General features: G+C 40.0%; 2 protein-coding genes across 3 annotated transcripts in view; one reads left to right on the top strand and one right to left on the bottom strand.

Moving 5' to 3' along the window:
• Positions 1-273: 273 nt before the first annotated feature.
• LOC110041410 (hemicentin-2-like) lies at positions 274-16,522 on the top strand. 2 transcript variants are annotated; one of them, XM_089293184.1, is made up of 18 exons: positions 274-421; positions 1,100-1,168; positions 2,308-2,583; positions 3,602-3,880; positions 4,195-4,470; positions 4,862-5,146; positions 5,617-5,862; positions 6,057-6,326; positions 7,346-7,630; positions 8,101-8,349; positions 9,115-9,372; positions 10,436-10,720; positions 11,255-11,572; positions 12,278-12,348; positions 12,515-12,728; positions 13,359-13,505; positions 13,767-13,821; positions 14,360-16,522. In XM_089293184.1, exons 2-18 carry the CDS (start codon positions 1,117-1,119, stop codon positions 15,288-15,290), a joined length of 4,497 nt encoding a protein of 1,498 aa, XP_089149310.1. In that variant the 5' UTR covers positions 274-421; positions 1,100-1,116; the 3' UTR covers positions 15,291-16,522. The 2 variants fall into 2 exon arrangements, with proteins under 2 accessions (XP_089149310.1, XP_020602342.2); XM_020746683.2 differs by having other exon boundaries at positions 1,091-1,168.
• Positions 15,286-24,249, bottom strand: part of LOC110041413 (trace amine-associated receptor 9-like) — a 22,451-nt gene continuing 13,487 nt past the window's right edge. Inside the window, exons 2-4 of the mRNA XM_020746687.2 lie at positions 23,253-23,346; positions 20,345-20,875; positions 15,286-17,935 (exon numbers count right to left, since the gene is read on the bottom strand). Coding sequence (XP_020602346.1) covers positions 17,251-17,935; positions 20,345-20,748 — 1,089 coding nt within the window. The 5' untranslated portion in view covers positions 20,749-20,875; positions 23,253-23,346 and the 3' untranslated portion in view covers positions 15,286-17,250. The remainder of the gene's footprint in view (positions 17,936-20,344; positions 20,876-23,252; positions 23,347-24,249) is intronic.

The raw sequence follows: 24,249 nt of genomic DNA, 5'->3' as shown, positions 1-24,249 counted from the left end.
ACTATTTACATTTAGCCACCTAAAATCTTAATAAAGATATGAAATGCTATTTCTCAAACTGTACTTGAAAGATCAGAAGTAAGTTTTGTAGCTTTTCGGTCAGAAATTTCCAAACTAATTTTTGGCCTCATTTATTTTCCTTTAAACTAAGGAATAATCTTTTCCTCGAGTCTCAGAGGCTCCACATACAGACACCTTATTTTAAATCAGAATTTTCAATCTTTGGTTGAATTTCTTTCTTGTTGTGTTACCATTTGGGTGTTGTGTGACACGCGTTTTGTAGACCGAGAGGATTGGTTCGAGCTTAGTTACAAGATGGCCGCCGAGTCGGATTCCTTCGGACGGCGTCCGCTTTTCCTCGTTGTCTGGAAGCTTTTTCGATCAAGAATCGTTCGATAAATTTCATGATGAATTACAGAAAGTAAGTTATTAAAATTTGTCTTCTGTATTTCTGTTGTATTATTAATGAAGGTTTATTATTCCTGATTACGCACCGGGTGAAGCTCATCAGTAAACGATCTTAGCTACAGTTGTAGCTACGTAGGCATATGATGTAGGTTATGAATACAAAAGCTCATTTATTCTAAGTCTTATAAATCTTTGCTGTGTTCTAGTAGCCCGTATAATCCTTGAACAAAATGTGTTTTTCCCTTTTAACGTACGACGCCGCTTCAAAAGCTTTCTCTTAACAAGCTGGAAATAAACGCATGAAGTGTGTAAACAGAACTCTCGAGCTAATGATCAAAGGATCGTAACAGGTGTCAATATTGGTTTGTTTTATTTCAGAGCTCGGTTATGGCATCTGTTAGTTTTTAAGTTAAGTAGCTTCAAGGACTTTGGTATTATTTTGGCTTTTTATCATCCCTCGTGAATGGTTAAAACATAAACTTATCGTAAGTAAGAGTTAAACTTATACAACAAACAGCGGTCTACATGTAAGATATAACCTGCTGTGGAGTTGTTAAGTTTTAGATCGGTTTTCCTACAAGCTAGTCATCACTCCCTTTCTGAGTTCGGTGTATTTGTACAGCAAAACGGTAAAACTTTTAAGGTTTTAAAAAAATATTTATTCCAGGTTGCTTTATTTTAGATCCAACAGCTGATCAGAACAACGACATGTGGCAAGCAGTAGCTTTTCTTGTTGTGGTCAATGTACAATTTAATACAGGTAAGATGATTTATCTAGGGCATATTGATAATGGAAAAAGTCAGGTACCTGTAGAGTGTTGGTGAAAAAGTTTTTTGAAGCTATGCAGACTGCAAGATCAACTTTTAACCCTGTTTTAAGTTTTAACCCTGTAAAGGTATAGGACCATTTTTATTGCAGCAGAGTTGGTAGGTAAACTCCCCCAAATCTCCCCATCTATTGACACTGTTGAGGCTGATTTGTGTAAATTTAAACTTGCCAATTTGATTTTTTTGTATTTTGGAGTGGCAGTTTCTGGTTTCCTTACTCTAGATAAAATCTTCAACCAACCAGTCAGTTTTGTGAAAAATGATACCCTATTCTAGACCCAAACGCTCTGATTTATATACCCTATCCTAGAGTAAACTGCTTGAAAACCATACCCTTCACAGCGGCACATTCCTATATAGCCCATATATGGCAGTGCCCCCCTGGGGTAGGTACTGATCTGTCCAAAAGCAGTGCTTGCTTGCTTGTTGGTTGTATATTCCATGTACTCCATGTTTGACCAATCAGGAGTGGTCTACCTTACACTGGTATGTTAGCCTTCATCCTGGATGTTTATCATGCTCTCTTGACAAAGGGCCTGACTACACACTAGGCTGATCAAATTTGTTTGGCCCTGCCAAAAATCTGGACAAAAATTGTCTCCATCAAATGTTCAGTTTGCTAATCATGGGCACACTCAAAATCAGTAAAATATTTTTGAGTGCCTATGATTATCAAACTGAAAATTTGATAGAGATAATTTTTGTTGTGATAAACAAATTTTGTTTTTGCTGACCACAAAGTGTCAACCAAATGGCAAGGTCAAAGACAAAAGAGAGATCAAAGTGAGATCAAATTTACTTGATTGACTTTTTTCTTCCAATCACAGGGTTTAACTTGAAAAATCTTTGAGTTTTCACACCTGACAAAAATTTGCCCCCACTCCAAAGCGGGATGCTGTTAGGGAAAAAACACTGTGCGCACTTGTATCTTGGAAGTGATGACAGATTTTTGCACAAAATAAACAAAGCTCATCCAAAAACTTAATTAAGAATTGCCATAATTGGAGAGAGCATTTTTGTGCATTTTCAATCTAACGTAGTACAAAGTAGTTACATTTACTACATTTTCAGGTGCTGGGCCAACTTTTCTACGGGAACCTACTTTTAAATCTGCCATCAAAGGAACTACAGCTACTTTTGACTGTCAAATAGATGTCTCACAACCCAGCTACCACTGGCAAAAAGATGGTAGTAACATCACTAAAGGCAGCATCTCTCTTTCTGGATCAGTGTCATCGTTGCAGATTGATAATCTGAAGTTTTCTGATCCTGGGAATTATTCCTGTATAGCTACAGACAGACAGTCGGGTCAGAGTGGTGAAAGAACAGGGACGTTAGTTGTCAAAGGTATTGTGTTATATTAAAATTCTTTAGAGAGTGCAATATTTTTCAGGTCAAAAGTAGTGTGTTTTGTGAAGTGAAGTAAGAAAGCATGAGTCGAGGGACTAATCGGCTGATTGACTGATTGATGGCTGGATTAATGGATTAACTGATGGAATGAATGACTGCTAGACTGCTAGACATACTGAATATTATAAATGATTGTAATGGTTGGCTGACTGACTGGAGGACAAGCAGACAGATGGACATAGACAAACAGACAGACAGACAAATGGACAGACAGTCTGAAAGCTGACAGACAGACAAATGGACAGACAGACAGATGGACGAACAGACAGGCTGACAGACAAATTATATCATTGTCACTGAAAATCCCTCTGTAGGGAGTGTCAATAAAGTTTGTATTGTATTGTAAACTGTAAATAAGTGACTGCCCAATCTCACTTACAGACAAGCAGACACAACTGGAGGAATGCAGATTGATTTATTGATTGACTGACTGACTGACTGACCAACTGAGTGAATGACTGACAGACTGATAAACTGATCCCAGGAGGGGGTACTCAAGTATATATGATGGGAGAAGGAGGGGTCTGATGGAGCTTTATATTGTGAACCCGAAAAAATACATGAGCCTGAAATTTTACACTCCAAAAAAATACCTGGCATCAAAATTCCTACCCAAAAATTAATTTTTTCATTCACTGATCGCAACAAAAATTTCACTCAGAGATTTGTAAACCCCAAAAAATATTCGTAGTTTTTGAAGAGCTAAAAAAATATGTGACAGATCTCTTGACCCAAAAAGATACTGAGGGTGTAAATTTTCAACCCAAAAAGATTTGTCGGATTCCCCGTCATGTATACTGTGAGTACGTCCCTGGGAAATTGATAGACTTACCAAATGAATGATCGATTAACTGACAGACAGACATAAAAAAAGGCAGAGGTAAACAGAAAGACAGAGAATGGCTGACTGAGTGAGAGGAGGACTATCAGACTGACTGTGTGATTGTTCTTTTAGGTAAGCCAAGTATCTTGTTTAAAGCACCCTCACCATCATCAACCTATGTTGGACAGTCTGCTGTATTTCACTGTGTCGTTGCTGGAGATCCAGACCCTGTTGTACATTGGGAAAATAGCAGCAACTCAATCATTACCAGTGGTGGAAGGTTTGAGGTGTTCAGCAATGGCACCCTAGAAATAAACAATTTGCTGAAGACTGATGATGGGAGCTTGTACACTTGTGAAGCTGTCAACTCATATGGTACCACAGCAGCAAGCGCAACCTTGCGTGTCAATGGTGTGTGATGTTCACTTTGTAAAGAACAATGTTTTGTATAATCAGTAATAATGTCATGCTAGTAAAATATGTAACTTCCTCAATGTGTGAAGCTTCTAGCATGCCTACAACTGCAAGGAATGCTAACTGAGGGCACACACCAGATTGAACTGGAATTTGGAGAATTGTACTTTCAAGAGGAGGAAAACTGGAAAACCAGGTGAACAACCCACAGACTAGGGACAAGAATCAAGACCAAACTTATAAGTTATCACAGCCATGCAAAATTAAAGAAGTTTATGATTTATATAATGTATAATTTATTTCTCTTGAAGATCCTCCTGTTCCTCCATCATTTACTACAACACCAGTCAACAAAACTGCTTTGGAAGGAGGACGAGAAACATTTTACTGTGCTGCTGATGGAATCCCCCCACCAACGATCACGTGGAGCAAGCTAGGTGGGATCATCACTGCTGATCGACGGGAGGAGCCTTCCCCAGGTGCGCTAAGGATTGTCAATCTTCAGCCCGAAGATGATGGCACTTACATCTGCACAGCGAAGAACATCCTTGGAAATATAACATCCCAGGCATTCCTGCATATTGAAGGTGATTTTATTGTGTGAATATTATTAGCATTCTTACTGGGGTCACCAGAAGATTACTTTTTGTTTCATTAGTTAGGAATTTGGGGTCATCTGGGGTGGATACAGGATTTTAGAGAAGGGGATTTGAGATAAGGACTGCCAAAGGCAGTCTCCTGATAGGGGTTCTCAGGGCATCCTCCACTGGGAAATTTATGAAATTGAGGATTTCCAGCATTCTAAGACCAAGTCAGCGTGTTATAATGTCTCAATTATTTTTAATTTATGGGGTTGGACTGAACTCACTGAACACCCAGATCTGCCCTGGATTCATTGCTATTTCTGTAATGACCTTTATCCAGGGATTCATCTCATGTATGCACATTAATCTCATGTCTGTTTTAATTACTCTTTAGGTTATCCCCGCATAACAACAGCACCATCAAACAAAGTGGTCAGAGAAAACTCCTCCGTCCTGTTTTCTTGCATCATTGAGGGTACTCCCATCCCCCATGTAGAGTGGACCACACCTAATGGCACCACAGTTAGCATGCTTTCTCAGCCCTCTGGCACTATAAGAGTACTTTCAAACAATTCTCTGCACATCACCATGGCAACAGAAAGTGACGCTGGAAGATACACTTGTAAAGCTGTGAATAATAGAGGAGAGCGATCTGCCTTCGCTATGTTGACTGTTCAAAGTGAGTTTCTTGTTTGGAGTGAGCTGAGATATCTCAGTTTATTAATATTATACCTGTAGATTGAAACTCTTTGTTAAGTTAACTCTTTCTACATACCTTATTTCCTTTAGTTAAGTACCCCAATGTTATAAGTTCCCTTCCTTTTAGAACTTATTTTAAACAAGACACCTGGATATGTTTAAAAAGCACTTATCACAGCTAACTCCTCCCACGTTCCTCCCCACTCACCACCTCAAGTGGTCTGGCCTCCCCAGTCACCCCCCTCAAGGGGTCTGGCCTCCCCACTCACCTCCTTAACAGGTCTTGAAAAAAAGAAGTCAGTAACCTCTTAGCTTCCGGGTCTAGACTATTCTTCACTGTCACAAAAATAGCAATACAGGAGTTATATGTACAATGTGTTATCAGCTGTTCTTGGCCACTGAATTATAACTAATACATCAACTAATTGTTGTTCTTTATGTCATTGGCAGCTCCTCCAAGATTTTCTACACCTATGATGAACAAAACACAGAATATCAATAGCCAGCTTGTTGTGGAATGTGGAGTTTATGGCATGCCTGTTCCAGATTATCAGTGGATATTTAATGGCTCAGTTGTCACACAGCATCGCAGCTTGAATTTGAGATCTTTGAGACTTGTTGATCAAGGATTCTACAAATGCATTGCAAACAACTCATTAGGATCAGCTAATGGTAGATTCTACCTAACAATTCAAGGTGAGAAATACATAGTATTTACTAATAATGCTTTATACTAGTATGAAATGTTACATAAATTTGATTCCAAAGTCGAACCTCAACTAACAGTGGAAAATTGATCTCTACTGCGCATCATTGGTCTCTGTTTCTGTTTGCTTTATTGACATATTTTAATTGTGTTAAGTATTTTTGCCTTTTTTTCTTTCTTCCAGTGCCACCAATTTTCACCATGTCTCCAATGAATCAAACAATTCCCAAGGGACAAACAGCCTCGTTTTCATGCTCGGCCACAGGAGACCCACTTCCTTTGATCAAATGGTTCAAGTCACAGGACTTCATCAGCAATGACTTGCACTTCAGTGTTTTACAAAATGGGACATTGGTGATAAATAGTGTTTCTGAACAGGACAGTGGTTGGTTTACTTGCCGTGCAACGAATGATGCAGGAACAGTACAAAAGAGGGCATATCTTTTAGTTGCTGGTATAAAAAAAATTGGTTATAAAGGTGCACCAAAATACGCTAATCAACGGGCAGGGTTTTTGCATTCTTTTTTGATGTCGCAAATTGGAAGTGGTAGTTTAGACCCAGGTTTCAAAGGAGGAAAAAAATACCATCACATACTCAAATGAATACCACTCAGCATAAATTGTGACAGCTTTAGATATGAATGTAAAAATCTGGCTTCCTGATTGGTGGATTTTGATCACATCTTACGAATACAGTTTCCTGATTGGGTACTTCCCAGACAGACACATTTACAGCTATTCAGCTCCAGTCTTAAGTTAGAGGAGCTCATATTTTCTTGATAAGTATTTTCTTTTTCAAGTACATTAATTAATTTGCTTTACTAAATGGTGTTAATATGGCCGAGCAGTAGTAACATGCGAAAAACAGAAGGGATACCAGGTAAAATTGTGGAAGGCTTGAACACACATTTCATCACGATTGTAAATGAAAAATATAAGACAAACTTGTACTGATTTGTGTCTAAGCAACAGCAGTTCATTTTCACTACGTAACAAGTACAGGTCTAAATGACACAAGTATATGACTACGGCCTTAGATTTATAGACACTTTGCTTAGAAGGTCCCCCATACTTTTCAGTGATGCATGATTGAGCAATTTATTTTGTCTTGAATTGTGATTTAAATTTTTTATATTTTTTGATTCGTGATTAAAGATGGTTAGATCTTTTCATGTCCACGTGGACAATTTTTTTTAATTGAAATGTGACCTGTGAAGGAAGAGTTAAATTAAACGTGATTCCTGAACCATTTTCTTCTGCGTAATTTTTTCTTATGTGATACGTGGTCGTCTGTTTTTTTCACATGAACCGTGAATGAATTCTGTATATTATCCGTGACGCATGAAAAGGCCAAATATTTTTACTTGACAGAGTTTTAGAAAGGGGTATAGGGGACCCTCTGCTTAGTATTATAAATATACAACCCATCATTCATTCATTTTTTAAATAAATCTCATTGTTATTCTCATGTAGATCTTCCTGTATTCACCATTGTGCCAAGTAACATCACAGCTGATGAAGGAAACAGAGCCACGCTGTCGTGCCGTGCCAGTGCTACAGACAAGCCACAAATTACTTGGATGTTGAAAGACAGCAGTGGACTGGTCACCAACATTGTACCCACTGCCAGTATACAGGTGGATCCCAGTGGGGACCTGATGTATACAAGCGTGAAGTCAGACAACAGAGGAGAACACATTTGTAAGGCTTGCAATGCTGCAGGGTGTAAAAGCGTTGATGCCTTTTTGAATGTCTTATGTAAGTAGCTCGGGAGTTTGTGGAAGAGTTGTTTATTGTTGTTTTAAATATGTCTGAAAAAATAGCTGGGGACGATCTTTATGGACTGCACTAATTGACAACAGTCAAATGATATTGAACAACATTCCTTCCGGCCTCTCTTCCTCCTTCTCTCCGTTCTTGCCTTTCTCCTTCCTTTCTTCCTTCCTTCTTTGAATTTTTCGATATTTATTCGATTTAAATGGTGCACTTTCAACCACAGGTGGCCCAAGCTCGCAAATGAGCGTCCCTTGTACATACATTAGTACAGATAGTGCTCAGGTTACGCAACAGTCGAAATATAAGGATTTGTATGGGAAAAACGGTTATATTCTTAAGCCGAAAAAATTCGTGTAGTGCGATATTGTAGTCTTACATTGTAGGTGTCAAAGACTCGTTTATTAATACCGATCTTGTCATATTTTTTTCTTTTCCTTTTCTCTCGAATCTAGTTGCTCCACGTTTTCTAGTCCCTCCCAAGCACGTGTACGTTCTCAAAGGACAAACGGCTGTGTTGGAGTGTAAACCAGAGTCCAGTCCCCCAGCTGTTATAACTTGGTTAAGAAATGGAGCAAACCTTCCTGGGACGGGAAACCAGTACAGTGTTAGTGACGTAAGGGCAGAAGATGAAGGGTCGTACACGTGTAAAGCAAGAAACAACCAAGGCTCAACTCAGGGAGTGGTTAAGTTGTTAATTGGAAGTAAGTACAGTATTTAACAGTCATTGATTCTTGTTATTAGAGCCATTTTAGCTGAGTAAAAGGAAGCTAAGGTGAAGTCTGCATACGAACTATGTAGCTCATCAGGCCTGCGCTTATCTCTGGTTTCCGTAGCATGAAGCGACTAGGAGTATTTCTACTCCCCCCTGGATGGGATGCTAGTCCATTGCAGGGTTAGTCCCTACAACTAGTCCCCTGAAGAGTTTACACGACGAGACTGGTCGCGGGGACTCGTCCCACGAGCAGTTCACACGAGGCGTTTTGAGGAGCAAGTCGCAGGGACTTGTCCCAAAAATTCAAACTGGTTTGAATTCGTGGGACTAGTCGCAGGGATTAAATGTTGGTCCCTGCGACTTGATTTTGAAGCAAAAATGGCCAGTTCACGAGATGGGACTTGTCCCCGGACTTGTCGTAGGGACTAGTGCCCTCGTGTGTGCCGACCTTTAAGTTTGCCGGTACCCATTTATACACCTTGGCGGAGAGAGGCACTGTGAGAGTGTTTTGCCCAAGAACACAACACAACGTTCTCGGCCAGGGCTTGAACCCGGACCGCTCGATCCGGAGTCGAGCGCACTAACCATGAGACCACAGCGCCTCAAAACAAGGCGCACGCTACAGAAACTACAAAGTTGTGATCATTTGTATTGTTTTGACACTCGAATGCCATTTGCGAATTTGCAAATTAAAGCATTTGTTTAGGTGTACATGAACGCGAATTACTGAGCACAATCTTTATGTTATTCACAGCTAAGGCAGAAATAAAAGACTTCAAACAGACGCCATCGCAGAACAGCAAGGTCCGTATGCAGTGCATTGTGGAAGGGATTCCTTCTCCTGAGGTGACCTGGTACCTACAGAATACAAAGCTACCTTACAAGCAAACGTTCCCGGATTATGACGTCACTTCAAACGATGTGTTAATCATTCCTCAAGCATCTCCTGTTAATAATTCATTTCTATGCAACTGTACCAATCCTCTGGATTCAGTGGCACGCTTTGCAAGAAGTAAGTGTTTTTAAGGTATTGGTACCACTCTAAACTAGATGGAATTCTGTCTAAATTGATTGTGAAAAGTTCCGACTTAAAGACCCTCCGAAAGTACATTAGTAGGGATAAAACTCCACGGTTGTTAGAAAATTCTGAAAGCCGCGATACCCCGAAGGTACAACTAACGTCCGAAAGTAGCCGCCAAAAACATCACGTTCTGTTTAAAAAAATGAGTGGGGATTAACAGATAGATACCACATCTTTTGTAATAAACTAACCCGGCTGATGTGAACGACTTCGACCCTCTAAAATTAGGGCTCAAAACGCCACTTAGAATCTGCGGACACCGTATACAACTGCTTCTTAAGCTGTAAAGTATATACAGTATACACTGCAAAGGACGTATACTGATTCCTTCTAATTTTATTCAAAGCAAAGAAAAACACCTAAGAAATACTCTTAAGATAGAAATTGTGTGGCATTTCTCGCATTAATGTCACTGACAATTTTATCAAGTTGGATATTTTTTGTACGGTTGACGTTTTACTTTTCCGAAAGTAGCGAATCTCCGTAAGCAATGACCCTCTGTAAGTAGCGATAGGAAAGGGCTGCCAAATTGGACGAGAGAAACGCCAAATTCACTGGGAACAAGGTTAGTTTCTTTCGGAACGTTACGATAGCTAGATGATTCATTCACATACCATGTGCTTTGGGAAAGGGTTGGGTAGCAGTTTTCGCAAGGTCTCAAATGAATGGCTCCATACCCTTTGAAAGAACAACAGAACAAACAGCAGAAACAATGTCTCTATGACGACAGGTAGAATAGTCCATTTCCGAATTACCTTTAGCCTTTTTCTCAAAGCGAGTCTTGGTGCCCATCCTTTCATATGAAAATGAGATTTAATTGATATGCAAATTAAACTCACTTTCATATGAATGGTTGTGCGCCAGGCCTCGCTTTGATAGAGAAGCTTAAGGCAACTCAGAAATGGGCTATTACAAGCTTACGCTTCCGTTGGGAAGGCACATGCCATGTGCTTTTCACTGGGGATGAAAGTTCTGGATCTGTTTCTCATTTCAGTTCCCGAGGCACCGTCACAAGTTTCGGTGACTACCATCATGGAGACATCTTTACAAGTGTCATGGCGTCAGACCGATCCTTTGGAACTCATTCTTCAATACATGGTGCAAGTTAAGTCCGAAGCGGGAGACTGGGAACAGGTTAATGACACCATACAAGGAAGTTCAGTTCTTGTGAAAAATCTAAACTCGTTCACTGGTTACAGCTTCAGAGTGAGGGCTAAGAATGGACTGGGAACTAGTCCCTACAGTCAACCGTCGCCAAATGTAACTACTCTGGAGGGAGGTATGAGGAAAGATTTTCATTGAAATTACTGAGAATCAACGGTAGTAGGAAAAACCCATGTTGCTATTTTTTTTGTCATATCTCTGTAAACATCAATCTTTGCAGTTTCTCAGATTTCATCACCAAACGTTGAATTAAGTCTTGTAGGAAATACAATTGGTAGAAGTTTGCGTTTGAAACACGAACTTTGACTGTACTTAAATTTTGTGGGTTTGCTGTCAAGTTAAAGCAACTCGCACACTAGTACTGATAACTTTTTGTCCAGAAATTCTACAATTTTGTTTCTAGATTTTGGCCCTTGGTTTCTTGCAAACCAAAACTTTTGAAGGGATTAGTTAAAAAGTCTCATTACTTTAGTGAGTTCTGAATGCCTAGAGAAGAAAATTATTTGTTCAGTTTTCTGATTAATAACCAATTTTCAGCTATTTGTTTCGCTGCTAATTGGTTAATGAACCCTGGTGTTCTCTGAAAAGCCTTCTTTAACTTTGCGCAGTGCTTTTTTAAGTGTTGATCTTCATAACATTTTTATCGCAGCCCCATCACCTCCAAGAGAATTGAGACTGACTGTAAAGAATGCAAGTGTTATTCTTATGTCGTGGACCAGACCGGACGTTTTGAATGGATACCTCAGGACTATTCTGTACAGAATAAACTACACACCTGTTAACGGGAACACCTCAAGGGAGTCTTTCATCCAACACTCTTCCTCTGGAAGCCCACAGAATTTTACTTTGCAAGGCCTGTCCCCTGACACGGTGTACAGTATTAAAGTTTACGCCGGAAGGAGAAGAAATGATGGCGTGGAACGATGGAGTAAAGAGGTTTCAAAAACAGCGACCACCCTGCAGTTAGGTGAGAATAACTAAGAAACTTAATCGGAGATGTCTTTTGAAGCGCCTCGTGAGTGTGTAGTTCCCGGGGGGGGGGGACTCCCATATAAAAAGGACGGTGGTGCTCATAGAAGATAATGTGTTGTTTTAGAGTTGGTACTTCTTAGGGGTGAAAAAAATTTCAAGCCACGCACACAAAACAGGATTTTTGTACCTCTTAGGGGTTCTTTTCAAAATTTCCGACGAGCACCCCCGTCTTTTCTATACGGGAGTCCCCCCCCCCCGGATAGTCATAGTATTGCAACGTGCTGCAGATTGGTTGCTAGTTAGCAATTAGATTATGAGCTCGAGATGCTCCCATGTGAACTGTCACACACAGAAAGCGAGAGCAAATAATCTAATTGTCTCAGGATAAATCTATTAAAGTTACAGCAAATTATCTAAATCCTCGAAAACTCAAACAAGCGGCCGCCATTTTTTTAACAACCGCTCACTGCTAGGCTACTCACTATCTATAACAGGATAGATAGTGAGTGGCGTTTCCAGTGAGAAAACGGCATTCGTGATAGAGCGGGAGTAGACTTGTACTAATTCAATCTAGGACACTTAGCTGCCCTGTCTATCAACTTGAAGTTGACAAAGGTAAATTAACTGCGGTAAAGGCTTATCTGGGGATGTTGAAGTGATATAGTTCTGTACAGTGAGTGTTTTCTTTTCATTTTTTCAGTTCCCCTTACACCGCCTTTGGACTTAACGGTTCAGTCTAATGGAGCTTATCAGGTCATGGTCAAATGGAAGGTTAGATATCATAAAATATTTTACCACCAATAATAGCTGATGTCAAGGAGTAAATCATGAAAGGTGGATAACGCCATCCACTAAGGCCCAGCTGATCAAAGGGTAGACAGACACCAACTGAGCCGAAGTAGTTACAAACACTTTATAAATTTCTGTGTGTTTATAGGTTCCTTCTTATTCCATCGCGGGTTACCATATATGGTATGAACAATTTGATGGCAAAGCTGAGTACAAGAAGGTAGTAATATCCCGGATGACAGACACGGTTTATCTGATAACGGGCCTGGAACCTGGTACAAAATACGAAGTGAAAGCCCGGATGTACAGCAATGCAGGGATCGGTCCGTTTTCGGAACTACAATTTGCCACAACTTCTGTTGGTAAGAGAAACTTGGTTGACCAAAGTTAATTTTACTCAACGCACATTTTATGAATTCTAACAGAGACGAAGTCAGCTCTTTCATGTTGTTTTCGGGGGCAAAAAACTTCCTATACGAAGCATTTCACTACACTCTTGGCAATCTGTCTCATTGGCTAACAAGTAGTTTTATTTGAATCTGGGGTTCTTGCAAGATCTAGTTGGCAACTTGACTTATACCACTGGAAACCGAACAATAATGGCTTGATTGTCGAACAGAACTTAACAAATGATACTAACACATTAGTGGTAGTGTGGCCTCTATAAGGTGTTCAGTAAGTTGGGGTGCAGGGCGTAAAATGGCGCAGGAAAAAAATAGGGGATAGGCACGGAGCGGAAAAGCGAGAGAACGCTCCTTGCATCAAGCCTCTCTCTCCTCTATTTCACTCCGTCGTTTCTTCGCGGCGCCCTTGGCCGGCGCCCCTACTAACTGAACGCCTGGACAAGGCTATGGAAAATGAAAATGAAAAACGATGTCGAGGTTTCCTTTAAAATTTCCCTTAGTGTTTCTTTCCAACATAAACAACACGGAGCTTTGTTTCGTAAATTTAGGGAATATTTTCCGATTTTCTTTACTTTTCTTTTTTTTCAGATGCTTTTGCGGTGTCGTCAGAACAAAGTGGTGGAACCCAGTCATCCGGTTTAAAAGTCGCCATTATCTGTTTTTTGCTTGGTGTTATTCTGTTACTCGTTATCATCGGTTTTGTTTGTTTTAAACGACGGCAGTCCAAGCGTTCTCGTAAGTAGCAACCAGCAGTAAGTGATGATTGACACTGTAAATTGATTTGTCATCCGATTTTCCGTGTTTAAAAATTTACCGTACTTTCCTTCTAATCTCCTCTCCGATCAACTGTGTTTGGGAGTCGGAAAGAGTACGGTGGAAGTGTGGGAACTGGGGTGAAGTTCCCAGACTCCAACAGGATCTTGTTCCCAGGTTTTTCTTACCACACTTCCTCAAAAGCGTGTTATACCAAATTGTTCTTCATCTTTTCATTTTCAGGTCAGACTTTCCGCATTGATAACCGAGAAGATCCTTCTCTCAAATACGTTGTCCAGTAAGTGCTATGGACAAATACTTTGTACATAATAAACAATTTTTGGCGAGACCAGGGCTTTATTTATAGTGTTTAGTCGAAATTACTTTGGATAGCCTTCAGCCTTCTTTGGCAGTGCCCGGAAAAAGGTTTGAACATGTAACAGTTAGCTTGGGACGATCTTTGGAAATCTTCCGGTGATAGTCGGAAGTGTTCATAAATTCTTCAAAATCTTGTTTGAAACTCTTGTTGTTTACATCATAAGCAAAACTGATAACACATCGGAGCAGGAAGGTTTCGTTTTTTTCTCTTCACGTAATTAACTCGATATGTCGCTCATTCACTCGTGAGCTATCAAGTTAAAGACCCAGTTTTGACCGCAATGCATTGCGCGCTGTGCAGCACTGGAACGCAATAGAAACCTCGCTATCATGTAAACCAGCACAATAACAAATACACGTAAAGAATGTGGCAATACTGGGTCATTAAGTAATGGCACCTTTGCACGCCCTCCTGCAGTTTTTCTATACTCTAACTGTGTGACGCGCTTTATTTCTAGACAGAGGAATACAAGCACTTCGCGATCGCAAGCATCTACAAGTGACAGCAGTGAAGGAAGCGTGGAGGGACAGTACAACTTCGCCGCTGAAGATGACGAGATCGACGAAGGAATGTTCGCTGGCGACAGGAACTCTGGTAGTTATCTTCAGGATCCTGGGCTTCGTTACCTGGACCCGGCTCAGTTCAATCATGATACCCCGTCATTCCTCGAGCGCAGCGTGGATGACGTCATCCGTCTTGAAAACTACAAGCCGCGGATTAGTCCCAGTGCTTCGCGCAAAAACGGCGCAACGGTATATGCTGACGTAGAAACAGACGACCTCAATGACCCGTCCAAGGGCTCTGACGGGGTAACCAAACCTGGACCTTCGAATGATGACTTACTCGGTAGTGAGCCTCCTAATTGGGTTCCTCCACCACCTCCTGTCAATATGAAAGAGCCTCCAGTTTACTCCCCAGAGGATGAGAGCAGAGGGACTAGTCCGGACAAATTAGTCGGGGGCTCTGATGAGACTAATAAATATTGCCCCTCGGCTGATGGACCTTCGTCCAGCGAGGGCCCTTCGGCAGGTGACTTTGTTACTCTTCGTGAAACAAAACCCCCGCAATACCCCCAAGGTGATCATTCGGCTAAAATGAAAAGCGAATCGACCGCTCAAGACAATTCTGTAGACTCTGCTAAAAATGAACCTTTGGCCGACAGATCTTCATTTCATTCTGAAGACACCTCTGAAGACGACGATACGATTGATTGGCCCCCGCCACCCCCTCCCCCGCAGAAATCCTCGTATCAGCCTGACGATTCTGACTGGGAACGACCCCTCCCTCCTGAAATTATTGCGCTTCCGGGAAAAAGAAACCGCGTTGCATCGTGGGCGCGCGACGAAGCTGAAGGCTCGAATGATTTTGACGATTTGACCAAGATTTGAATTATATGACGGTTTATCTCTTTATTTCTCAACTCACTGTTTGCATTCCGTTCGTATTTACATATAAATGACAGGCTTAAGATGAAACTTCCAAGTAAAGGTAGTAATCTTAAATTAATGATGTGTACAAGTGGGTGGGATAAGTAGATAGGCGCATTATCTTTAGAGTATTTTTCTAGCAATCTAATTAAAAGACAAAGAAGTTTCAATCGTTTTAGCTAGCACGCGGAAGTACTTCCTCTAAACTTAACAGCGTGTAACAAGGCTATCTACCCTGTTTATTAAGCGTCAACAGGATTTAAACGTAAGCCGGTCTGAGACCAACTCCGTCCAAGAACTCGATACAATATTAAGGGTGTAACTGTCTTGTACTTTTTTTGAGCAGTTTTAACGTTTTTATGTATCCATTGTCAGCATTTTCAATTTTCAACGTGGTGATATCACAGGATTACTGTATCGCGGTATTTTTAATGTCTTCAATTTTTCTTTTATTAACATGTTTCGTAGCAAATTAAGGGTTGAACCATTTGACTTCTGAGGGGGGTGGGTGGGTGGGTGAGTCGGTATAGTCACGATTTTTTTAATCCTTCCATGCACTAAGAAATTTTTTTTCGGGACGGGTGTATGCGTGAAATATTTTTACTTTTTTTCGGCTCACAGAACGTGCAGGAAATTTGTTTCGGCAGTGGTCGTGTACATGAAGTATGCTTGCAGGATCTTTTTTGTCAAAATCACCACCCCCCTTCAAGAGTCAAATGGGTCATCCCTAATAAGGGCTTAAAGGTAAAAGGTAAAGTCTGCATGCGAGCCAAGTGGCCCATCAGGCCGGAGCTTATCCCAGTTTCTGTAGGATGAAGCGACTAGGAGGATTTCTACTCCCCCCTGGATGGGATGCTAGTCCATCGCAGGGTTACCCCCAGCATTAAGTTAATAAGGGCTTATTTACTGACAAAAAATTAATAACTTGTGTGACTTATACGGCCGCAGAGGCCGATACGATATTATTTCTAATATAAGAAAAAATGTAATTAACTGAAATATTTAACATTTTCGCGTAAATTTAAACTATAAATTATTTTGGAATTTTACGGAAATTTGTTTATACAGAGTGACGTATCTACCGGTGCTGTAATAATTAGGATAGTCCTGGTGACTTAGTTTAGTTTTTTTCTTTAAAGCCTATTTTGTAAATACAAAAGCGAGAAATAAACGATGCTATCTCTTTTAAAACAGTTTTGAGAAGAAGTGCCTTACGCCCAAAAGATCAGTCGAGTTCCCTATTAAATTATTATCCAAGTTAACACACCATTTTGCTCCCTTGTGGGGGCAAAATTGGCCGAGTGATCACTTCTTGCTCCACAAGGGAATGGAACTAGGAAATATTTTCATTAGCAAAATGGCCTATTCGGTCATCTTTCTCTTCTTGAGAGGCTCGATGGAGAAGTCCGCTGTAGGATCTGAGTGCAGGCGAATTTCTTTTCACACTCGTTGGCTCGCTTCGCTTGCTGATTTTTTTGCCGCCCTTGCCGGGAGCCTCGCTCGCAGGCCACCAGGCGAGGCACAAAAACAAGCGTTGTCTTGCGCCTGCAGTGACTTTTCTTAGCGGATTCGCCCTCTGAAGAAGAGAGAACAGTCATCCTGCTTCATGAACGTTTATGATGCCTTGGTCGTATAAATGGATTCCAATATCTTCGAGATAACATTATGTACAGTTATCACTGGATTTACTTCCCTTTTCATTTGATTCGTTGACGGATCACTATATCACCTCCAACCAACAGCCGACAAAGAATGTTTTACTCTTGCGCAATACGCCGAAAAGGGAATTTTACTGACATGCGTGCGTTATACAGTCCGACTTTGAACTTTGGGTCTGCAAAGACGGTATACCGTTTTTGTTGGCTAGAAATTGGTTTTATTTAGCGTCCGAGTGCCATCGATCACTTTAAAGCTTATCACCTCAAGTTTCCTGGGAAATATTGATGTTTCCTAATTCCACATTCTGCACTGCAGATTCTTTGTTCATTTCTGCCCTTGTAGAAAGGTAGCTGCTGAACTCTCGAGAGTCTTTTGACGCCAGTGGACACAACACCCGTTTCATTCCGTTGCGAAACCGCTGATCTCGGATAGCGTAGATCACGGGATTCACGCAGCCGTTCAAAGTAGTGATGGTGAGCACCGCGTTTAAAGCACTGCTAGAGAGTTTCCAGGACCCTTTAGTGGCCATCTTAGCAACAGAGCAAACAGTGTAAGGAAGCCATGAGATCACGAACGCTCCCAGCACGATAAGCAGTGTTTTCATGGCCTTTGTTTCCATTACTCTTTGGCCTTGTTCGCTGGAGCCAGATGTGTTCACCGAATTCTTTTTGATGCTCTTCACATGGTATCTGGCTACGAAGAATATCCTACAGTAACAGTAGACCATGCACAACACTGGAACAGCAAATGGAAAGAACGCCAAACCGAGAACGTACACTCTATTCGCCAGTCCCTTCGCGCCCCAGTTTGGACGGCAGGTGGAGGTCTTGGGATCATATATGACCTCGCCCCAGCCAACCTGCGGTGCAAAAGCCCAGAAAATGGAATGGACCCAGCCCACCAGTAGTGCCAAAGCTGAACGGAAAGTGGTCAGCGTAGTCTGGTACCTAGTAAGCGGAAGAAGGTGGAAGCTGATTGGACAAAAGTGTATTTTAACATATGGGGTCGCCGGACTCGGTTTGAGCTATACGTAATTTAAGCTAATTAAAATTAAGTGTGAACGGGTTTTGCTGTTGCTGTCGCTGAACGTAATCTGTTTACCAATGATTGCGCATATGTTTGATACCATCATTACGGAATCAGACGAAAAAGACTGGTAGCAATGATTCAGCTAAGAAGAATTAAGTTCTAAAAAAGGCTGGAAACCGCACACACCTTAAAGTGTTTGTGCTAAGCAAAGTTTAGTTTCTTACCCGAAATTCAGAAAAGAAAAGCATTACAAGGGTCCCCTAAAGAACTGCAAATGCTGCAATAGTCAAAAATTAAATTTACACGAATGAGTTCGGAGAAGCTTAACACTTAATTGAATCTTCCTGCCGAATTTCGCACGAAATGGTGTTTCCGCGCCAAATTTATAGGTCGTTTCAGAAGATAAAGAAGAATTTCTTGCCAAAATAGGAAGTAAACGACAATGTAATTTGAATAATGACCTCGTACTCACCAGACAGGTGCGGTGACCGTTGATTTGCCCTATGCTTCCGCACACGCCTGGCCGAGCGTTAATTTCGAACACTAGGAGCCCATGAAACTCTCGTCGGCAAACACTAATTATTTCTTGTGTAGTACAATTTCTTCCACTGAGCTCTTAATTTTTTTTTTTTTAATGTATTGTTTATTGATCAATAATTCATTCTATCACCTTCAAATAAAATGTAGTTTGCAGTACGGTGATACTCGGTTTGGGAATGAGATGTTGCCCATTTTTAATTATCACTCTCGCGTACTAGGATGTCTTCTAATTATCTCTACAGACAACGGTTTCCGGTTACTTTTTGAGTGAAAGGTAAGAGAAGATTTCCTTCCGAAAACGGGAAGAAATTGTCACACCGGATATTTGAGGCACTGTCGGAAAACCTCACGTAACAATCGCCAACTTCGAACACAATTGCCATGAGTTTAGTCAGAAATACTTTGACCGCCCCTCAAAAAAATATAGCGGTTGCTTGATTTGTTTTCAGTGTCCATTTTAAATTCATTTCAGGATTCAAAACGAACTAAGCAGTTAATTTTCACTTCCGTTGATTGACTAGTATTATATTCGCAGATGTTTATGTATTTACATTCACATTGATGTGCAAACAATTTTCAAGAGGAAAACATCGTAAACGTGTCTTCCACTATGATTACTGGTCGGGTTAAAATGGGACATCCGGACGGGCACTCAGTTCAGTGACTAATTGTTAAGCTTGAATTTCCCCTTTATTAACAATTTTTTCAGCTTTATTTCTCTCCAGGATCCTTTAATTCTCCTTTTCACGTTAACAGGCATCAAATTGGACCTGGCAGGAGATTTGCTCGGTCAATTTATTTTCGTAAACGAACGCTAAGGGTCCGTCTCAGCTTACTACTGACTACTCTACTGAATGACTTTTAACCGTATACAATACAGCGATGAAAGTCGTCTCAAAAAATTCTGTACATGCTCTCGATTTTTTTTTCAAAATTATGACCAATGTTACGAATATAAATATTGCGGTGCAGTGTACTAAAAATATACATTTTTCTTGTTTTCAGGTACAGTTTCCGAGGTTTTCGCTCACCGTTAATTTCTTTAGATCAGTTTCCAGCAAAAGTTTACTGTTCTCCGTTTTAGCGATTGCATAATTTTGGTTATTTCCTTTCGCTGAATTATAATTCAGAAATATCCCCATATCATTGAAAACGGATAATCAAACAAACAATAACCTTTGTTTTCCTTAATGGGAAAGGATATTACTTCAGGCACCCTCTTCACAAATTTTCCCCTTTATGTCTAAATTGTCATTGAAGTTGTTAACGTTCTGAATTGCTTTTTCAGTAATGCACTTTCTCATTGCCCACGGTATGATAATTTTACTGTGCATGTTTGCAATCGTGAAAGCGTTTTCTTTGTGTGCGCTAAAAACTGTAATCTGTTGTGTACAGCTCCGCAAATACATTAGACGCCAACTACGAAAAAATAAAATCTTCCTTCCTCAGTTTTTCATTTAATGGTGTCTTGATTTTTATTTGAACGTGAAAATTGTCAAAATTGCCTGAGGGAATTATTTTTGTCATTAAGAACGTGATTATCAGTGAAGTCTGATCAAACATGATTTAGTGCAAAGTAAACGATAAAAATGCCTGGCCTATCGGGCAAAAGTACAACTCCATTTTGTGGTTGACTTACGCACACAAGATGATCCGAAAGATTTAGAAACAAACACAACACTTGCTAAGTTAATGGCTTCTTTTTTAGCGTTGCTATTTTTTTTTTTTTTTTTACATAAACTTGTTGGATTTGCAGTTAGTTGGAAGAGTATTTGTTTCAGTCTTACCTTAAAGGATCGGTTATCGCGAGAAACCGATCTACACTCACCAAACAGAGTGTCATGAGAGAGGCGTTCAGACTCAGTGAAACGAACGCCGCGTGCCACCCGCACCACGCAGTTGACATGTACCACTCCTGAGCGAGCGAGGACGCGATGTAAAATGGAATATAGATGGCTCCTACAAGAAAATCCGCAGATGCGAGGCTTCCGATGAAGTAGTAAGTCGGTTTGTGAAGTTTGTGGTTGAAGACCACGATGGCAACCACGAAGGTGTTACCCAAAACGCTGCCAATGCTGATAAATACTAGCAAAATTACTTGTATGTACACCTCAACATCACTTCTCAATGGAGTTGTTTTTGAGGTGGATTCAGTTGCATTCAGCTGGGTGTCCTGTGTAGTGTTGATCATTTTGTAAACTTCCTGGCTCTGTTTCACTCGACCGTTGTTTTCCACAGCAGTCCGTGACCCACTGGCTCGACCCAATCAATACAGAATGGATCAATTATCTAGACCCGGCGACTATGTTTGCAGTTTTCTGAAAAGAAAAATATTGTGTTAATGTTTGCATGTAATTAGCATAAAAATAGGACATTTCACTTCGCTCCTGGGTAAATAAATTACAAAAAATGGGAAAGAAATTGTTTGCTAAGTGCGCTTGAGCAAGGAAACATGCTCAGTTCTCCTTGAGTGGCAGAAAACAGGGGAGACAGTAATTGTCAACTGTTTGTAAAGAAAAAAGGTGGGTTTCGTTTAAACAACCAGGATATAATTTCCTTTTAAGAGGACAGCTGCCACTCGAGAATATATAATGTAAAAGAATAGCCTGTGGAAAAAAATCTGTCGAATCTCGAATGATTCGTTTTCAAAGGCATACGAAAGATGAAAACAATTCGGCTGAGAGAGAAACAAAAAGCAACGCAAGAGTCAGTTAAATTGATGAGTAGTTGAATTCACGACTCAACCATTTTCTCATTAATCGAATTCTTATTTAGCTGGAGTTTATCTCCTGCGGAGTTCGTTCAAATGATTTACAAAAGTCATGTTCGCTTTCCGGCTTGTCTACATCAGGACAACTCATCCACCTGCCATCTCCCAATGAATGCGAGCTCATACCATCTGGAAGATATGTTTTTACCAGCCGAGCTATAGTTACAGAAAGCCTGAGAAAATTCGGGTAAAAATAATAAAAATATCTACTGATTAAAGACTTAAAATTTAGGAGAGGGCAAAGGGTTAAGAAGGGGGAAATCTGTGACAGTTTTAACACAACCATGAGAGTCCAGTGAGAGGCGCCGACGATATATGAGTTCATTATTTCTCCGCATTTGGTTTAAGTTTCTCTTGATATTACTTTTTTTATTACCTTACATTCCCCCTGATTAATGTTCACTTGATATTTTGAAACCAAGATGTTACCTTTTTTGACAGAAGTTTTCATATGATGTGACGAGCTGCAGACAAATAGATATTAGAGCACTGTATACAAGGACTGAAGGCTAAATTTTAATTTACTTTTGTAAGGTTAACCTACAGCTTAATGTCGCTTAACGAATCGTAAATCCTTGGTTTGACGTGGAAGTTAACTTTCCTCCGAAATAGAACGTTTTTGCCGTGATTAAAATACTCTTAATTCATGTGCTTTCGTGAATGTTTTTGATGCGGCGTGTAAACCGAAACACGGCTAGATGCGTTTTGAAATATAACAAGTTCGTGTTGTCTTCCATGCTAAGATATTGCCAGATTTCGTAGAGCCATACTCTTATAGCTTGTTAGTAAAATTTCCTTCTTTGATCAAGATTGTATTAATGTTAGTATTAGTATAGTATTTTTATAGTTTTTTTAGCAGTGTCCCCTAATTAGTATGGTGTATTATTTCCAGGCTATAAGGTTTTTGACTCTTTGATAAAGATCTCACTCACTCAGGTGCGAAGTTATGTCCCCGTAAAAAAAGCCCGAAAATTTTCCTATGAATGTTAATTAAACAATGTAGCAAATGGAAATAAATCAAATAAACAATCCACTGGAAAAAAGTGAGCTTAAATTGTTGTCAATGAAACAATGGTGAAATTAGAATGACAACAGAAGATGAAATCGATATTTTAAAACACACGGATTTGAATGCAGCCGCCTCAGTATTTTCACTACAATACAGCGGCGTTTCTAAGCTCGCCGAACATTGAGTACAGTGCAAAGCTTGATCATTAGAACGATTTAAAAATGTTGTACCGCCCAGCTTTCGAAGCTAGAGGCAGTACTCTTGATGTATTTTTGCGAGCGAAATTTTTATTGAGAATTATCCTAAGAATCCTTTTCAGATTAAACAATGCGCGCTATTTTAATCGAAATCCCAAAATTATGACAGCTACAAGCAATTTCCTGATGTGATACTGAAATAAAAAAAAAAATGTTTAATTTCCGTTCAATAGAAAAAGAGAAAACAGCAGTTTCTATTTGCGGCTAAATACGTGCAAAGTTTTGTTCGCTAAAGTTTCTATCCTGCGTATTGATTTTAAGACTTTAAAGATGGAAAGATACCTCGTTTTTACCAACAGTATAGGTCAGTTTTTAGATGGTTTTGTAAGACTTGATACCTGTACCCTTTCAAGACTCTTTCTTGTCATGAAAAATTCGGACTCACTGTTGTCGACTGTGTTGACCTGTGTCAAAACTAACTAGAGTATATTTTGAATATCGTGTGCAGCGTCAACCCGAAACTTAAACCGTGACAATTCAGCTTGGTTTGTTCAACGTTTCTGACAGGTCGGCTGGATACAATATTTTCAAATTAATCCCTGAGGTGCAAACTGCAAAGAATAGAATGTCCTCTTCTTTTAGCATTCAGTTTTAAATATAAGGGTAACAATTTGGTACACGTTAATTTAAATCAACAGCATTAAGGTAGGATTACGTACCTGTTAATAAGTGTATAACTGTATAGCGTTGCGCGTTCGAGCTGTTAGCTGCAATGAACTGCCAGTTGTTGGTGTTGTACTCTAGCCCTTGTATCTGCAATGTAACAAGGAGATGTTTGTCTCAAATATTGCACCTGTTCCATTACTACCTATTAGCAATTCGTCCCCTAGGCGATATGCGAGAATGGACTGAAAAGTAATTACCGGGCTTCTTCCACTTATTACTTTTAGAGTTTTGAGTCGCTTTGTGGCGCATTGCCAACAGCAACTGTAAATAAACATTGAACACTTCACTCACGCTTTGAGGTTTAAAATGTTTTTACGCTTCGCAGTACAACAGGATGATTAATCGCACATAGGAGACAGAAGCAACGTTGAACTGTCCGTTTAAATTTAAAGCCTCCCGGTCACTCTTTAACGGTGCAAAAACGTTGTTTTTTGCAACATCTTTTGATGAAATAGATAAAGCAAATTGTAACGTTAAGTTGTTACCACTCTGAAATGGGACATTTCAGTTAAGGATCTGGGGGAAATTTAAGATTATCAACATATGGCACACTCTCAAAGTGTTATCGGAGATTTTTGAATTTGAAAAAGTTTTCTTTTACAATCAAACTCCAAATTAACACCGACCCTTAACATCATGTTTTAATCATGATATTTAATTTGTGGAAGAAACTGATTTCATGTTGCCGACCAGTCGAGGCCGACAGTGAACAATTACTGCTTTTCCAGCCGTCTAAAAAACCGCTTGTAATCAAAGCTTTCACAAACGTCTTTAACGTTTCCGCTAACAAGAGTTTTAAAGTTATTAAAAGGCTTTAAGCGTTGCAAAAATCCGGCATTTAATTTCATACGTGCGGGCAGGTTTTCCGCGGTTCTTGACTGATATAAGACTTTCTTTTTATCAGATTGGAAACGTAGTAATTGAAAGAGAAGATTTTTTTAATTTTGAAGAGAGCAAAATCAGTGTTATCAGTTCTTTCTTTACATTTCC

Source organism: Orbicella faveolata, unplaced genomic scaffold (genome assembly GCF_042242905.1).
Source record: "Orbicella faveolata isolate gen_17 unplaced genomic scaffold, um_ofav_v1 contig_25, whole genome shotgun sequence".
In the NCBI taxonomy this organism is placed as follows: domain Eukaryota; kingdom Metazoa; phylum Cnidaria; class Anthozoa; order Scleractinia; family Merulinidae; genus Orbicella; species Orbicella faveolata.
This window is presented reverse-complemented; position numbering and strand designations above follow the sequence as displayed.

Coding starts and splice junctions, on each gene's coding strand:
- LOC110041410 (XM_089293184.1), top strand. CDS start 1,117: ATGTGGCAAGCAGTAGCTTTTCTTGTTGTGGTCAATGTACAATTTAAT. Junction 10,721..11,254: donor TGTAACTACTCTGGAGGGAG/GTATGAGGAAAG, acceptor TTTTTATCGCAG/CCCCATCACCTCCAAGAGAA. Junction 13,506..13,766: donor ACGGCAGTCCAAGCGTTCTC/GTAAGTAGCAAC, acceptor TTTCATTTTCAG/GTCAGACTTTCCGCATTGAT.